Source organism: Rattus norvegicus, chromosome 9 (assembly GCF_021556685.1).
Source record: "Rattus norvegicus strain SHRSP/BbbUtx chromosome 9, alternate assembly SHRSP_T2T, whole genome shotgun sequence".
Taxonomy (NCBI): domain Eukaryota; kingdom Metazoa; phylum Chordata; class Mammalia; order Rodentia; family Muridae; genus Rattus; species Rattus norvegicus.
Window position 1 is genome coordinate 99,067,732 of NC_141542.1, and position 18,204 is coordinate 99,085,935.

Below are 18,204 nucleotides of genomic sequence, written 5' to 3' on the forward strand. Positions count from 1 at the left end.
CAGGACACTTTGTCTTTATAGAAAGAACAGGCATTTGGGAGGAGGGAAGTCTGGGGAGGTGAGAAGGGCCAGAGCTATTGTAGGACTTTGAAATAGCAAGTACTTATGAGGAGGGACTGAGGGAGCCTGAGGCATGGCTGATATGAAACCAGGGCTGCATGTCAATGAAGCCACATGTCCCTGCTGGGGAAGTGACTCCTTTGGGGGACATTCTCGGCTACCTGAGGGATGTTGGCTTCTGTAGTCCAGCTTGAACTCATTTTTAGACATAGGGACTTCCTGAGACCTAACAATGGCATCTCATGTTTTCTAACAGGGTCGCATGGGCGATAGCACGATAGGACAAGAAGGAGAAAAGGTATGTTCTAGTGGGCCAGAAGGTGCGAGCCTCCCCCACAATGCATTTGGTCTGCTGTGTGTGAGGCAGAAGAGAAAACAGACCTTTGAGGGGGAGGGGCTGATGTGCTGATGAGGCTGGGGCTGCTACTGGGGACCTCTCATTCTCTACTGGGCTTGTCTTTAGGGTGTGAAAGGATTAACAGGACCTCCTGGGCTGCCAGGACCAGTGATTTTTACACTCCGACACCCATACAGAAAATCGGTAAGTCTGTAGCTCTGGGATTCTGGCTGTCTGTGCCTTTGTTTCTGGGAAAGACATCTTGCTGATCCTTTCTTTTCTTTTACAAGCTCCATCATGAGCCTTCTTGATCCCTGTTTCCCACTCCTGGCTGGGAGAAGGATTAAACCATGTAGATTGATTCCTCCCACTTCCTTTGGGGTGAAGGGAGGATAGAAAGCTTAAATGAGGAAGCCAAGACTGGTGGCTACAAGGCACAGGCCTGATGTCATTCACCACTCTTCTCTCCTGTTCCCTCTCATTGTCCCTTGTGTGGAATGTGTGGCTTTGACCCAATAGGATGGCAATGGCCTATCGACAGAGTAGAAGAGCACTGCAATCTAATGGGACCCTTGGCATGGCCACTGTAGCCTCAAGGACACACAGTCTTCACCAAGACCACTACTCCATGTCATTTTTGACATGAACTGCATTTTGTTTCTATAGCAAGATGGCCAAGAGGACCAGGATATGGAGTTGCTGAGCACTTGGGAAATGAATACACAGTGCCACACACCAATTCAGCCATTAGCCTGCACTTGGAAAGTCTGGGAGGGGAAATAAAGAATTCAAATAGTATCAAATTAACAGAGAATTATACTTAATTACTTCAGATGATAATTTAGCTGCAACATGATTTAAATATAAAATATGCTCTTTCAAAAGTATACCCCATGGGTTTTAATTATAACTAGCCTTTAACAATTTTTGTAGCATAATATACAAACCATAATACTCTCTCATTTATGATCAACTCGGTGGCTTTTCAATGTTCAGTGAGTTGGACAACCGTTACCTCTGAAAACCTTAGAATACTATCTTTATTCTAAGAAGAAGCCCTACAACCACTGTCCACCTGCACATAGTCTAAATGACCAAAACAAAACTCAGTGGAGTTCAGAGAAAGCACGGTGGAATATAATATGGAAAAAAAATCACATCGAAGACTGGGAAAATGGCCTGAGGAAAATAAGTGAATTCTTCAGAGACCATTAGCAAAAAGTAAATCAGTGAGATCTAAAGCATCATTGTCTAAAAAGAATTGAATACATTTTCATGTTTACAAAAATTTATATATTAAATATTTGACCTGGGAAAAATAAGCTGGAAAAACTAGGGTCCTCAAAAGAATACAGATACTGGGGGAGGTGGGAGGTGACCAACTAAATGGGACAGTGGCTCACATAAGCCTGTGTCAATTCATCATGAGGGTGCCTGAACAGGAAGGTGTTATTCCAATCAAGGCAATTTTAATTTTTAGGCATGAATGTGTCTATACTAGAAATTTCTATACTAGAAATGAATGTTCTATAATAGAAAGCTGGTTCGGTAGGTAAATAAATATAATAATGTAATTTGATCCAAAGGACACTTTTTTTTTTTTGCATTCTCAGCCCACACTTTATTGTTAAAAGCATGCACAGAGGTACAGAGATCCAATTCTCATAACAGTTCCTTTCCCAGGGGATCAAACTTCTTCCCTGCTCCCCAAAATGCGTAGATTAAGAAGCCGCCTTTGGGGGTTCAGGATTTAGCTCAGTGGTAGAGCGCTTGCCTAGCAAGCACAAGGCCCTGGGTTCGGTCCCAGCTCTAGAAAAAAAGAAAAGAAAAAAAAAAGAAGCTGCTTTTGGAGTGCTTCAAATACTCAGTGAAGTTCTTTCGACATCACCTTGTGCACCCTTGGCACCAATGGCAGAACAGAAAGTACACAGAAAAGCACCCAGTGCAACCCTGCGCTTGCAGGCAGGAAACAGGCTACCAAGTGGATTATTTGAATATTCTTGACCTTCTTCATTACAGAGATGGGTGGGTTTAAGGTTAATTCTCAGACTAATACTGTTGTTTAAGGGTTGATGACACATTGACAGAATACTTGTCTGATCTTTGGGATGGGACTGCTGGTGCCAAGGATTGGATCCAGGGCTCGGGTCCTCTCCAGAGTTACCTCACAAGCACAAAAAATCATTTTAATTAAGGACATAACACAGCTTCCCCAAAGGTTACAAAATGTTTGAAAATCAAAACTAATCATAACTACACTCTGACCTTAAAGAGTGTAGAAGTCTGGGCTCTACGAAATACCATATGATGTTTGGTTTTCTTGTGCTGTCCACTTCAATTTACTCTAGTGGATGATTAGGGGCAGGGTTGCGGACACTGACCTTAGACCTTTATTGGTTGGCAGATGTAACAGTAACTGACAAGTATATTCCTATGGGGAAACACAAAGGATATTTCTTTTAAAGGTTACAACAGTATTACTGTGAGTTCATGCATTAACTGTGAATCATGAGAACAAGAAAAACCACTGGGCTGTTGTCATGAGACCAGTGCTGGTTTTCAGGACTCATTTTACTGGACAGAAGGTATTTCTAAGTGCGACTGGTCTCATCTTATTCAGTTGGTTTGTGATAATGACCTTGAACTGTATTTATGACAGGACTTTCAGGGACAGAAAGGCGATGAGGGAGAGAGGGGTGAACCTGGACCTCCTGGACCCTCGGTAGGTCTTTTCAGTCCTTTTGTTCCTATGACACATAAAGCTTAGTTCATATTGTTAGGGATATTTTTATCCTTTGACAATTGTATGCACTGATACATTTTGTCTCCATTATATCCACCCAGACTTCCCTCCCTACTCCTGCTGCCCCTCTGACCATGCCCCCTACCACCTTTATACCTCATTGTTTATCAATAACACACCCAGTTCAGTTAGGTCAACCTTCAATATTTTGATGAGTGTTCAACCTTTAAATATTGATGTTCACTAAAACGCAAAGCCCAGGAATGTTCTAGAAGTATTTCGCGGCCATCTCTAGATGAAATCTCTGCACTATTTTATATGTGTGACCTGCCAATACCAGCAGCTTTTGAATATCTATTTAAAGCTAATTCTTAGAATAATTTGTCTTTTACATTATTCAGTTTTAAATATGGCCAGTAGGAGAAACAAATTATTTTAATCAGTTTAAAAAACAGTCATTTCTAAAGCATTTCATAACTCTAATCGTACAGGGACCACCTGGAGACTCCTATGGATCAGAAAAGGGTGCTCCTGGAGAGCCTGGTCCTCGGGTAAGGTGTTAATTCAGGAGCATGTGCAATCCAGGAGAGGCAGAGCTTGGACTCTTTGGGTTACAGAGTAAGATGCTTCAACTAGCTGGGTTGCTTGTTTGTTTGTTTGTTTTAATGTATTTAAATTTTGGTGCGATTTATTTTTTATCTGGAAAAACTAAAACAAGCATCAGGGACTTCAGAAGCTGAGAGTTGGAGCAGGAATCTCTCCAGCTCACCTCTGCTCTTCTCTGGGCACCAACCCTATTCTGTCCAGCAAAGGATGAGCATCAGGGAAAGGCGGGAAGAATGAGATAGCACCCCAGACAACTTCAGGCTAATGACATCGAAGAAAAAAAAACTACAGCCATGTGCATGTGTGTGTGCACACATGTAGGCAGGCACGCACGCACGCGTGCGCACACACACACACACACACACGCACGCACGCACACACGCACGCACTCACACACGCACGCACATGCACGGGCGCGCGCACGCAGAGATTCAAGATCAGATTGACCTAGCTTGCTCTTTTGTCTCACTCTGGAACAACAGCTATGGCCACAGCAGAAAGGTCTTTGATTGGCTAGTCAGTGATCTCCTGTGAGTGACAGCTCATCAGAACCAACCAGATTGAAGACAGAACAACAGGGGATAGTGTGTCTCTAAGTGGGATGCTGAGAACACAGAAGCAGCGGGGCCCAGTTCCCCCACTCAGCCCCATCTGAGAAGATTTAAACAGACATAGCATGTAGAAACTCTAAAAAGCAAACGTTCAGGAGGAGAAACTGGAGTGGGGGTATTCGAGGAAAAACAATTCAGCTTGCCGGACTTTTACTCCTATCAGAAAGGGTCCATAGCATAGGATTTCATTAAGACCACATCTGCCGAGAAACCGCAATATGCTTTAGATACTTATGTATTTTAATATTCACTAGGATTTAAGAAAGTGCATTTCAAAGCAACATGTTGTAAACATTCTCTTCTTTCTAACTTATTTACCTCTCTGCTTGGTGCTTCCCTGGTTCCCTTTCCACGATGGACATGAACTCAAAGCTTAACTTCTCTCCCTCATTTTGACTCTAACCACTGATCCTGCCCGCCTTCCACCTTCTACCTTCCCTGGTACAAGATGCCCATTGCTGTTCAGTGACTAGGAGTCTTACTTTATAAAATCCAACAGTCAGTGAGGAAGCTCCCTGAAGCTTTCTTGTCCCGTGTTAAAAGGAGACTATAGCATGGATGTTTTCTGTTTACTAAAGTTAACCCGTTTATTAACGTTAGTGTTTTTGATTTAGGGAAAACCTGGAAAAGACGGTGCTCCCGGCTTCCCTGGCACTGAGGTAGGACATGCCTGTTGATAATCGTGGAAGAAGCAGCGATAGCCGATGAAGGTTAGCTAAGGGTCCTCAGGCAGTTTCAGCTTTTAAAGACTACATTGGGTTCGGCAGCCCCACTGTGGAAAGATCAACTGAGCACGCTTAAAACAGCAAGTACTGCTCGATCAGACGCGGTGAGCATAGAAGCTGTTCTCTCCGAGACAGTGTGGGTGCCTGCGGCTGAGGGGGGTGGTTAGTTGGAAGGACAGGAAGTGGTTAGTCTGTGAGTACTTTAAATTTACTCCCAGGCACCGTCTCACAGTAAGGGAACTATAATCGGCACTGGTGTATTGCCTACTTAAAAAAATAGCTAAGGGGGTTTTTAACACCGTAATGAAACCGGGGGTGGGTATATGCTAGTTTCCCGCCCTGCTCAGTACACCAAGCACGCAGCCTCGTAGATACAATGTGATTATATCTATCACAACCAGTGCGATCTGGAAACATCCATTGTATACCAGATACACAGCTGTTACATGTTGATTTTGAAAATAACTTTTAAATATTTAAGAGTTAAATAAGTTCCGACTGCACGTGCTTCGACACAAACACAATCGCCTCATGTCTTTAGATCTGCTGTCCTTTTATCTTTTTCTGCAGGGAGCCAAGGGAACCAGAGGCTTTCCTGGGTTGAGGGGTGAAGCCGGCATTAAGGTAATATCCCATCTTTAGCTTTTTCCAACAGGTTGGCCAATGCCTACGCTAGTTGACATTGAGTAAAAGTAAAATCTCCAAGTCTGTCTCCTGAGGTTTGAGCATACAATGAAAACTGTTGGCATCACTAAGCTGAATGCCCTCAGATATTCCTACCTGATCCCAAAGTTGCTCCTGGAAAATGGGCGCGAGTCCCACTTCACAGACGAGAAGGCCGTCTTCTTCTTCTTATGGGGTGCCTATCACACACCAGGCTTTTGTGGGTGTTCCTCCTTCCTTACCGATCCCTTCCAGGCTGTCTGATCCATTCCTGTCTTAACCAGGAAATTTCAGTTTCCTGTAGATTTTGTTGTTGTGTATAACGCTTTTCATCTCACTTTTGTTTATATATTGTGGAAAGGCACATGAAACAGAGCCTACTTGCGGAGGTCAGAGGACAACTTCCACACCACGTGGGTTTGAGGACTCAAACTTGGATAATCAGGCTTGGTGACAAGCACCTTTTACCCACTGAGCCATCTCGCCTGCCCATATGTATTGCTTTAAAAAAATATATTATCATGTTTTTGTTAACCAAGTATTGAGATTAAAAGCTATGACTTATTGGTGGGGAAATCTAAGAGGATTGTCAAATGAGATGTTCTCAGTTTCCGGTGATGACTCAATAAATATAGGAAGTAAGAATTATTGACAGGGCCCAAGCATTCTGACAGTCCTGTGGAAAAACACTCCTCCTCTTGGGTCTTTTCCTCTGCCTCTAACAGTGCTGGCTATCAGGGTGATGTCTGTGCACCTGTAAAGCAAGCCTCTTCACTCCTGTGTCAAACAAAGATTTCTCCATGGAGTAATGTAAACTTACTTGCTTGATAATTGATAGTAGTAGTCTGAAAAGAAGTGACAGACCCTTGTAATCTTTTTAAATATTACATTTTTTAAATGCTGGGAAGCTAAACAATAATAAGAAAACAATTAGCTGTTCATTGAAGCTGAGGCTGGCTGGCTCAGGACTCTCTGGTGAAGTATCACTCCCTATGAGGAAGTTATGAGAAAAGGTTCACTATAGCAGGAATCCATCTGGTCATCTGAGGCCAAGGACCTCAGCCTGGACCCAGGAACCTCATCTGGGTCATGTGTCTCTAAAAGGTCACAACCGACTAGTTGTATAGTTCCATACCACTTGCTTCTGTTGCTGGAGGTGTTCACAGATAATTTACATATGCCAAGATGTACATTCAGGTTCAAAGTTTGTCTTTTAATAATATTCCTGGGAGAATTTTGGATTGCCCTTTTGAAACAAAGGAGGTTGGGTACACTGGTCTTTAACTGACCTGGTTATCCCACAACTACAATCTGTGTGACAATGTGGCTGTGCGAGGCACGTGACCATATGGCGGAGGTTTAAAGGAGAGCTAGAGAACAGGCAAGCTAACATTCACTACTTCCCAGCCTTGTCAGACAAAACTCCTCATAGATAAAGGATCTCCAGGAAGTTGAGTTCAAGGCAATTACAAACCCTGTAATCTGGCTTGCATATTATACCAAAAGGATACTACCTCGACTAGTAACTTACATTGCATTTTGTTTATTAACTATGCTACTCTGGGCTTGCATACTCACCTGTAACTATCTTTCTATTTAGGGATGGAAAGGAGACATTGGCCCCCCAGGATTTCCTGGTCCAGTAAGTGTAACTAGAGATAACAATGTCAGAGTTAAGTTCTTCCAAGTACTGAGCAAATTTTAAATCACGATATCTCATTAATGTTATGATGAATATGAGAGCGTTTACAGTTACGTTTTGGCAAGGCAAAAATTAGTTGCGGTCATTATTTACCTATTTGACGATGCATAAATATTTGATTATGTTTGGTCCTTAAAATGCACTAATACAGCCCATCTCGAACTGTGAACAAGAAAAATAAGCAAACAAAACAAAAAGGAAAACAAAACAAAATAAAACATGGCCTAGAGTCAGTTTGCCCAAGCTGACACAGTATTCTCAGTGTGGAATAAAATGGCTGCGACTGAAGACAGCTAGGGCACTATGGAATTAAAGAGCCCGGTCCTTTTGGCATGACCCACTTTTAACAGCAGGCAGCCGACGCTCAGACCTGATGCAGGTCATCAAGAACCAGTCCCTACAGCCCAAGTGCCACGCGCAAGGAGCACTGCCCGGCCTAACACAGATAAGAATCTGATGACCCCGCAGGCCTCCTCAAAAGAATGAGAGAGGCTGCCAGCTCTCAGGCCTGACATCTGCTCATTTCTCCAAAGCAATTGGTCTCATAGCCAATGTGCCGAGCAGAGTTTCTGCGTCTGGTTGTACAAGCTGTAAAAATGGCCTAGGAGGCCATGGGGTACATGTTGTGAAGAGTGTAGTTCTCAAGGCTAGAGAGATGGTTCAGAGTTTATGAGTGTCAACTGTTCATTCAGGAAACCCGAGTTCAGTTCCTAGCACCCACACTGGGTGACACATAATCATTTGCGACCCCAGTGGCAGGGGTTCTGAACCTCTGGCCACTTTGGGAATGTGCATGCACACACACACACACACACACACACAATCAGTAAGTGAGCTGCTGTGAAAATGGCTTAGCAGCTATGAGCACTTGTCCTTGCAAAGAACCTGGGTTTGTCATTGGTGACTCCAGTTCTGAGGGATCCAGTGTCCTCTTCTGACCTCTAAGTGGTGCACATACAATATATGCAACAACTCATATACATAAGATTAGTCTTTTTAATGCAGTTCTCAGACCCCCTCCCCAAGCTACATAACATCACTCTACATAAGCGAATGAAGGTGAGTCCCAGAAATCTGTATCTTAATGTTTCAGAGGAAAGTCAACCCAAAAAAGCTTTTGTGGAACTGCTAGGAAATTTTGATGGGCTGCTTTCTTCTGCGACATCATAAATTATAGCAGAGTCAAATACCCCATGGGTGCACGTATGACATTGTAGAATTTATGATCATCACTATGGCCTTGTTACTGATAATGTTGTAGATTTAATGAATGAGGTTTGAGTAAAGGTTCTTTATACTTTGTTTCTAAGTCAACAAATTTAAAAAAAAAATAGGCCAGTTTAGTCACATCATTTTTAAAATGTACTTCTAGGGCTAAGAACATAGCTCGGTGGACCAGTGCTTGGACATAAGGCCCTGATTTTGAGTCTCATCCAGAAAAAAAAAAACAATGTAATTAAATTAAATATAGTTTCTAGCTGAAAGCTCATAAAATACATGGTAGTATCAGAAAGGTCATCTTGGTCTATTCATCTATTCACTTGTATGGGCATGACTACGGGCTACCTGCTACTATAAAAGCCTTTGAACTCAGGTAAATGAAGAAATTCTCTTTTAGGCCAAAATAAAAAGACTGAAGTAAAGGACTCGGTCCCAGCCATAGCTCTGCTTCCTATTCATTCTCTGCTTCTCCTTTAAGACAGAAGAATGTTATGATGCACATCTGCAAAAGGGAGATAAAGGAATGCCAGGCCCGCCTGGGCCCAAAGGAGTCCGTGGCCCACGGGGTAAGATACATTTCTTCCTTAAGCCTTTAGCACCACGGTTCTTTCAGGGTGGTGAGAGAGCGTTCACAGAACTATGGCAGTTTCTGGGTAAGGGAGGAAGAGGAAGTCCTCCTTTACATCAGTGGAGATATTTTTTGTTTCCAATTTTTGTGTTTTACATGAGAATTTTGTAAGTGGTATACCACCTAAAAAAAAAAAAAAGAAAATTCAATGGCAACTAAAATGACATCGAATTCAAAAGTGGGCAGGGGGACACCTATAATTTTGCAAGCAATTAACTGACGTGGTATATTCCCAGGTCCCAGTGGTCCCCCTGGAGTTCCTGGAAGTCCTGGTATGTCTCTGTTTCTTTGAATACTGTTCTTGTAAGTTCATATTACTTATAAAAGAAATGTTTTCATTTATTGACACTAAAAAGAGTTTCTAGCTTCTTGCTTTTTATCTTTGTGGCCTATGTGGCCTATGTTGGAAAAGTTTCAGGCATTGAAACAAACTGATAAAGTGACTCTCGATGGTTTTAAGTGTAAGCATATGATCTTGGGGGATGAGCTGGAGCCCTGGTCCTCAAAGGTGGCACAAAGATACAGAACACTGATGTCACAGCAAGTAGACTGGTTGAAAACAATCGTTTTCACTATATAATACAAGGCCTACAAAGATACCTAAATTATACTTTTTCTGTAAAGCTGCTGCTGCTGCTGCTGCTGCTGTTGTTGTTGTTGCTGTTGTGTTTCATTTGGTTTGGTTTGATTTTTCAAGAAAGCGTTTCCCTGTGTAGTCCTGGCTGTCTTGGAACTCACTCTGTAGACCAGGCTGGCCCAGAACTCAGGAGATCCACCTGCCTCTGCCTCCTGCGTGCTGGGATCAAAGGTGTGTGCCACCATTGCTGGCACTATTTCTGTAAAGTTTTATATTTTCATCTCTGAGCCATTTTAATGTTCACTTTCCAGGAGATTAAAAAATAGCATTAGATGCGGGTTCTTAAAGACCCATCCCCAGTGACTGTGCCAAGTTCTTTTTAAAGGAAGAAAATCTAATAGATACTAAAATCAACAAGTCTTGTGCCTGTATATATCTGGTACACACACACACGTGTATAGACTCACGTATACACTTTAACAGTAGGTATCACCCAAAGCTGGAGTGAGCAACAGAGTACTTTTTAGACATCTGGATGAAGATTCAAGACTTCCTTCTCCATTCCAGGCCCCTAAGGAAAGCATAGCCCCCTTTAAGAAGGCAGTGAAGAGAAAGTCACAAAGTTCTGAAGCAGCCAGCCGTCAGAAGGGTTTGGCTGTAGGCCCCACTAACAATCCCAGCTGGCTTCTCAGCTGTTATGGTGGTGAGAACTCTCCTTGTAACAGTTGGTTGTTTATGAGGCAGATGTTCAAAATCGAAACATCGCTGACCTAGGGTTGGGTCTGTGCCATCTAACTCAGCATGTGCCCGCAGATACACCTGCCTTTCCCATCCTTTCATGGTGGGAATACGTCTGAATTACAACTTGTTCTTTCTCATTTGGGAGTGCCAAAATTAAGCATCCTCTAGTCTCTAATTGAAATAGTAAATCTACCAAATAGCACCCATGCAAGAACTCCTCACAAGTCCTTGAACATAAAGCCTACAGCACATCCCAGACTCAGTCTTCACTCCTTGTAATAAATCACATGAGTCATCCTGTCAGAACGTTTTCACACTCTCTCATAATACAATGTAACAAGGCTGAGAAAGGAAGGGTATTCTCTTTTTTGGTTTGTTTGTTTTACATGCTTTGCATAGTTTCCAACTGCACAAGTCCTGTAAATAAGAATTAATCATTCTATTTTGAACTAAAAAAAAATAAACGTATTCATCAGAAGAAAAATTAACAAATGACTTTCTTCCAAGGACCGTCAAGGCCTGGCCTCAGAGGACCTGTCGGATGGCCAGGCTTGAAAGGGAGTAAAGGGGAGAGGGGACCCCCTGGGATAGACACCGTGGGCCCTCCTGGATCCCTGGGATGTCCTGGATCACCAGGTCCACCAGGCCCACCAGGACCTCCAGGACGTCCAGGTAAAGATATAAAATGGGTCTATTTGTGTTTCTATGATAGCCCCTCAAAGAACTACATCGAGCCCATGTAACCTCGGGCACGGGAGCACAGGCCCGTAGAATAATCTTAGGAAGTAGAACAGAAAACAACAATACATTTTTGTAAGAGCTGGTCAGCATGTGTCTTCTCAGGTGTGGATAAACTTCTAAAGGCTCATCTCCCACCAGAAGAATGGAGCAGATGCGTGTAAAATCATATGCATGTTTAAAATTGGCTTTTTGAAAAAACGCAAATAAAAATTAATGGAGTGTGTCTGTATGTGTGTTGCGGGGGTAGTGTTGGGTTTTTCTGTTCGTTGGCTTTGTATTTTTTCACTGTTGATAACTGAATCCAGGACCTCATGTATCAGACATACACTCTAACCACTGAGCTACTTCCCCAAATCTCCTCCCAACCCCCCGCCCCCCAAAAAACTGATCTCTGATGGTGTCTTTTCCTAGGTGACACTGTTTTTCAGCCAGGTCCACCTGGTGACCATGGAGCACCAGGCGATATAGGACCTCCAGGAGTTCCAGGAGTCGATGGACCCAAAGGTAAAAGCCTTTTCTGATTTTTTTCCCCCTCAATCAAAAAAATGACTTCTTTTCCAAACAAATTACCTAGAAGTATTCACTTATCTGTCAAGTGGTAGCCCATTTAACATGCAATGAATTGCTGGCCAAGCCTAAAGTGACAGCCTATCCAACTTGCCTAGGGAAAAACTGAGACAGTAAATGCTTGGACTTTTCTCTCTCAACAAGACAGCGTCGTACTGAGGCAAACAGAGATTAGTTTCACAATAACAACAAGGAAACTATGTACATAATGGCTGGTAGGTAGAGAGGACCTGTCCTTTCTGACCACTCTGTGTGGCAAGCAACACATGTCCTGTCCCGCTGCAGGAGAACCAGGCCAACCTTGTACTGAGTGTCACTGCATCCCAGGGCCCCCAGGAGTCCCAGGAGTTCCAGGATTAGATGGTGTCAAAGGAATCCCAGGTACGGACAACTTGCGTGAAAATGTAACATTGCATGGACAGAAAATAAATGTACTGAGACATTTAAGAGGGTATTAGGATGCCTAGATGTCATAATGAATTTAAAGAACGAGTTCTGAAGGCCCTATGCTACCATGAAGTTGGCCAAAATCTCCTAAGACTGCTATTGTTTCCTTTGGGCAGCTGAATTCTTGCAAGTCCACCTGGGACTTGTAAAGAGAGTCCTAGAAGGACTTGCAGATAAAACAAGGACACTACCTTGCCAAACACATGGCTCTTCCCAGCCCCTCTTCTGAGACAGTCGTGTACATGTGACCTATAGAGTATTCTAGAGCACACTGAGGAGCCTGCCGGGCGCTCCCTTCTAGCCTATTGTACTCCTCCATATTGTAAGTCCTTTCTCATGAGAAGGACTCTTATTTAAAAGATCAGGTCGTTTTATTTGACATTAGGTGCTAAATCAACTTTTTGAAGGGGAAACACATCATCAGCCGTGTTAGCTTTCTGTCTCTGAGAGAGAAAAGGCGTGGCATTTGGAGAGCTAAAGACCTGAAGAAGCTTGCTTAGCCTTGATGGCAATGGCTGAAAGTTGAAAACGCAACCTAGAAGTCTAAGAGCAACAGTTAGCTAAAACACAATGCACAGTCTGGCCGGATAATATTCAAAGAGATTTTGAATTGAATCTATACATCTACATTTATCTGCATGTATATTGTATGGTTCCAAAATAGTATCTACATGAGCCTTATAAGTTTATGGATGTAAACATGTACAGTGTATACCAGAATCGAGCAAATATCTTTCTGCAGGTAGATTTACAGTTTTCATTGCCTGTATAATTTTCTTTCAATGAGCATATATAAGATTACAAGGATGGGAGGGTTGGGAAGCCAGAATCTAAATGTTCCAGTTGACAGCTTTTGGCTGCATGGATGTTTTAGGCTGGAAATTGTCTTTTTGTCCTCACAAGGAAATATATTTTCCCATACGCTGCATGGCTCTATTCAGTAGCTCATAATAAATTGCTTTGCAGGAGGACGAGGTGCGCCTGGTGTGAAGGGAAACCCAGGGTCCCCAGGAAATGCAGGTCTCCCAGGATTTGCAGTAAGATTTCATGGTTATAAACTTTAGCCTCAGGTTGGAAAGCTGAGTTGGGTGTGGCTCTGGAAATGTGACCACAGCACACCTGAGTCTGTAGTCCACGGCAAAGTGTAGGTCTGTAACTCAGAAATCAGAAGGTGCTTCACTGGGTATTTGTTGACTAAATGAGCAAATTAGTACATTTCTTTATCCATATGACATTTTTAATGTGGCAGAGGTAGAAATATGATCATTGTCCAGACTGGCTGAGGAAACAGGGGTTGACCTCAGATGGATTTGAGGGAATCTGGGGAGCAGTGAAGATGCTTCGATGCTAATTATGGTTGATATCATTGAATATATGATTGATTTTATGGTATGTAGTTTATACCTCTATATAGATATTAAAATTACTAATCATATGTCATTAGACTATATTAGATATAATCGCTATTAACCCTATTATTATAGTGAATAACTAAGGGATGCATGTAAGAATTTATCAATGCTCAAACAAGTCTGAATCATGATAATGGTGTGGCGTGCAGAATTTCTCCTACTATGTCACACTGAAGTTATTATTATTTATACTGTGTTGACTCTGACTGTCTAGCTTGCTTCTTTTTTAGTTTGGGAAGTTAAAAAAAACAAATAAGACGTTTGACATGCTATTTGTGGGACAAAAATGTTTACACTAATAGTTAAGGTTGCTTGGCTTATGCCTGCAATCCTCGCACGGAATATTTAGGATTTCTGTGTCTTCAATGTCAGCCTGGTCTACAGTTTGAGACCCTGTTTTAAAACGCAGTTCCCTCCACCAAAGTAATATATGCTAAGAGATATCCACATTCTAGTATTAACCTCTAGAGCAGAAGAAAGACTCAGAGACTAAGGAGGGCACGCGGGAAGTCTCTGTGGAATGGGTACTGAGCTGTCCACTCATCATACAATAGCTAAGCAATTTCTAACATGTAAATAGTATGTATATAGTTTATATTTATATTTTATATAAACATACAACTGTATCTGTCTATCAACAGATAAATATTAAATATACTTAGGGGGAAATCTATGTTTATAAAAAGTAAAAAGGTCTCATTGATAATGTTTTTAAGGCTGACCAAGGACAGTTCTACCAAAACAGCAGGCTGACTCATTTTTGTATCACCACAGGGATTCCCAGGCGACCAAGGGCATCCAGGACTTAAAGGGGACAAAGGGGACACACCTCTACCCTGGGGACAAGTGGGCGATCCAGGTGATCCTGGACACAGAGGCCTGCCAGGGAGAAAGGGCTTCGATGGAAGTCCTGGAGGTCCAGGAGCAAAAGGGCCACGAGGACCTAGGGGCGAACCGGTTTGTATTTAAGATTTCTTTCCTGTTTCCCACCCTGTCATAGATGCTCAGAAATTAGGAGATAACCTGATTGCCTACAATACATAGTTTTTCAATCTAGACAATACAAGGCATCTTCAAAATAACAGTAATAACTCAAACAAACATCCACAGTATTTTGATGAAGTAAAAAAGCTCCTTTTAGTGGCTTAGCCCAGTTGAGGGTCTACGCTGACTCTGGTTCACAGCTCATATCTCAATATGTAGATCAAGTATGTTTGCAGAAAAGAGCCCCCCAAAATCAGAGTGCTGTATGGATCCCTCCAGCACAGAGGAAGCCCTGGATTTGATCCTCAGCAGTGAACAAACTGGCCATGGCTGTGTAGGCCTATAATCCAAGCACCAAGGTTGTGATAGCAGAAGTGCACGGTCATTATCAGCTACATGGGAAGCTCTAGGCCAACATGGGCTATGTGAGATCCTGTCTCAAAAAAAAAAAAAATAAGAGAAGAATGTGGCTGAAAAGGAGGAAGGGGAAAAGAAAGAACAGAATTTGACTAACAAGGGAAATTTTTTAGAAAACACTTCTGGGCTCATTCCTATTCTTCTAGTAAATGCATAAAAGATACAATATTTAAGGCTATGGTCAAATAAAAACATAAAATGCTCAAGACGTTTCAGCTTATGCAAATTTTATTCTTTTTTGCCATATAGAACTTCTCACTCATCCTCCTGAAAATGTCATAGAGTGACAAACCAAGCTTCTCACAGATGGGCCTGTGAGAAGTTTTGTCCAAATGGATTTACAAAATGCCAGCTTTTCCACTTTTCTAAAATATTAATCAGATTTATCTAATGAAAGGGACCCACCTAGGACAGTTTGGGAAAACTTGGTAAGCAAGTTGAAGATACACACACACACACACACACACACACATACACACACACACACACACACACACACTCGTTTGCAGACTCTCTAACACCTCTGCATGGAGATATGGTAAACAGTTTTTCCTGGTACATCTATAAAGTCAGGGGCTCCCAGGCATCCTCTCCAGTCCCCCTGTTTGAGTTAATATTAATTGTGTTAAGAAGATACTGGACTGAGGCATCACCAAACACCTTTCTGTTGTCACACAGGCTCTGAGTGGAAGGAAAGGGGACCAGGGACCTCCAGGAGCTCCTGGATCCCCTGGACCCCCAGGACCTGCAGGACCAGCTGGACCACCGGGCTATGGACCCCAAGGAGAGCCAGGTCCAAAGGGAGCCCAAGGAGTCCCTGGAGCCCTGGGACCACCAGGAGAAGCCGGTTGGTTAGTTTTTTCCAGTCTTGCTGTTCTGTGAAGTGGGGTACAGTTCTTACAGCCAACACAGCTCCTTCAGAGCTAATGAACATACGTGCAAATGTGTTCCTGCCAAATATGTCTTCCCAGAGACTGAAAGGACAAGAAAGATGTGACCCCCCCCCAAAAAAATCCATCTCTCCCATCACAGGCAGCTCATCTGAAACTTCCTATAATCCTCAGTTTCTCTGACTGATAGCAGCATAGAAAATGAACCCATCCCAAGGGTTGAATAGAACTCTATGACGAGACACTCGAGGGAGGCACAAAGCTAACAATTTGATCTAAAGAAGTATCTTCCCTTGCCCATGTGACTCCAAGTTATCAGCAAAACTTGAAAATATCTAAGCTCTATGAACAATCATTGATAATAGCTTTAAAGTCCATGTGACTTTGGGGACCTACAACGACTGAAAGTAATTCTCTGTCCAGGAGAAATAGGTCCTCCTTGTGGAGAGTTTTCAACAAGTAACGCTGGTCATTTATCCCCACAGTCACTTTAAACAATGGTTAGCAGGCTACCACACTCTCTATTATACCAAGATTGGGGTACCGTTCTGTAGTGTTCATATCTGTCGACAGTCGAATGCTTACTTTTACCCACATGTATGTAAAGCTTATTTTATGATACTTGCTTGTTTTAGTTCTTCCAATGCACTACTATAAAGGCTGTTGTTTTAATACAGGGATTTAGCATGCTGTACAGAAGTGCAGACCTAACCCGTCAATGCATTTTATATGATCCAAAAGTTAAGAATGGTTCCAATGTTTTCAAACAGTTGACAACATTTTTAACAATTTTTAACATGTTTTAAACAACTTTAACAACATTCTGCTACACATTAAAATTTATGAACTGCTAATTAAAGTGTCCATACATGAGGTTGTTGGAATGTAGTCACACTCTGTGCTCTCTCTGGCTGCTCCAAATGGCAGAGTTAAGTAGTTGTAACAGATCATAACTACAGAACCCAAATTATTTACTGTCTGGCCCCGTGTGTGTGTGTGTGTGTGTGTGTGTGTGTGTGTGTGTGTGTGTGTTTTACTTCATTTAATCTTTCATTCAACCTTCTTTACTTCTCTCTAAATATGAATCTAAATGAGAGAGCTCATTATCATAAAATACATTATCAAATTTCCCATCACATACCATGAACAATAAGGGTTTTTTAAAAATAAATATATGACATAAGACTGTGAGATGATTAATCATAAACATGGTTTAATACTGGCCACTGTGTTAATATTGCCTTCAATATGTGTCTGCCAAGTAATTGTTATTTCCACAGGGACAGATAAGGAACTTCTCAAAGAGGTTGAGAAATGTGTCCAAACTCGTGAAACTTGGAAACATCAGGGACAAACTTCAAACCCGGGCCCAGTCTGCTGAGTCACATTTGCTGTTTTGTTCAATGGACCACACTAGCTTTCCATGTTACCAACTATCCAAAAAACTAATACCTTACCACTATTCACCCACTCCATGCCTATTTATGGAACAATATTTGATTCAATCGACCAGCCATCTAGTTATTGCGAGGCATAAACAGATGCTTATAAATATTTGCAGGCCAATTAGAAACGTCTCTGCAGACTGGTTACCCCAAACTACTTTTGCATTCCAGAAAAACAGGGATTGATTTCATTTTCCTTGGGCTGTGTTTATAACTCCCTCACAATACTTCCTGCCGCTGTGAAAACACACGGTAATGCTCAACCCAAACGTACAATCGTGTTTTCTTTTTAAGGTCTTAAAGGAGAATCCAGTGCATCAATACCAGTTCTAGGTCCCCCAGGCCCTCCAGGGCCCCCTGGTCAGGCTGGCCCCAGAGGTCTACCTGGTGAGTACCCCAGTTGGAAAATAGTCTATGACATCAGATGGCACTTACTCCCCTGAGAAAATATGACTTCCATTGTAAGGAAAAGAGTACATTTGTTGGATCCAGAAACGAGTACAAGTGGGAACCACCCTGAAACTCCAGCTGGCACTGGGTTTTCTGCTGTCCTTGGAAGTTGTCCACACACTCCCCTGGTGCTCCTGATCTAACAGTTCCAAAAGAGAGCGGATACAGTCCCTTGGAGAGAAGAATGATCCCTATGACGGGATCCTTCTGGTAGGAGAACAAGCAATGACTCCCCTG

General features: G+C 42.4%; 1 protein-coding gene across 2 annotated transcripts in view; it reads left to right on the forward strand.

Annotated features, from left to right (window-relative positions):
• Col4a3 (collagen type IV alpha 3 chain) overlaps window positions 1-18,204 on the forward strand; it is a 129,107-nt gene that overhangs the window by 68,649 nt on the left and 42,254 nt on the right. Inside the window, exons 12-27 of one of the 2 annotated variants that reach the window (NM_001413988.1) lie at window positions 317-358; window positions 524-601; window positions 3,057-3,119; window positions 3,632-3,691; window positions 4,972-5,016; window positions 5,653-5,706; window positions 7,346-7,387; window positions 9,147-9,234; window positions 9,533-9,568; window positions 11,122-11,286; window positions 11,767-11,859; window positions 12,208-12,303; window positions 13,336-13,406; window positions 14,556-14,738; window positions 15,861-16,029; window positions 17,812-17,904. In NM_001413988.1, coding sequence (NP_001400917.1) covers window positions 317-358; window positions 524-601; window positions 3,057-3,119; window positions 3,632-3,691; window positions 4,972-5,016; window positions 5,653-5,706; window positions 7,346-7,387; window positions 9,147-9,234; window positions 9,533-9,568; window positions 11,122-11,286; window positions 11,767-11,859; window positions 12,208-12,303; window positions 13,336-13,406; window positions 14,556-14,738; window positions 15,861-16,029; window positions 17,812-17,904 — 1,378 coding nt within the window. Of the gene's footprint in view, window positions 1-316; window positions 359-523; window positions 602-3,056; window positions 3,120-3,631; window positions 3,692-4,971; window positions 5,017-5,652; window positions 5,707-7,345; window positions 7,388-9,146; window positions 9,235-9,532; window positions 9,569-11,121; window positions 11,287-11,766; window positions 11,860-12,207; window positions 12,304-13,335; window positions 13,407-14,555; window positions 14,739-15,860; window positions 16,034-17,811; window positions 17,905-18,204 lie in introns of those variants that run through there. The other variant, XM_087566766.1, reaches the window with a different exon arrangement.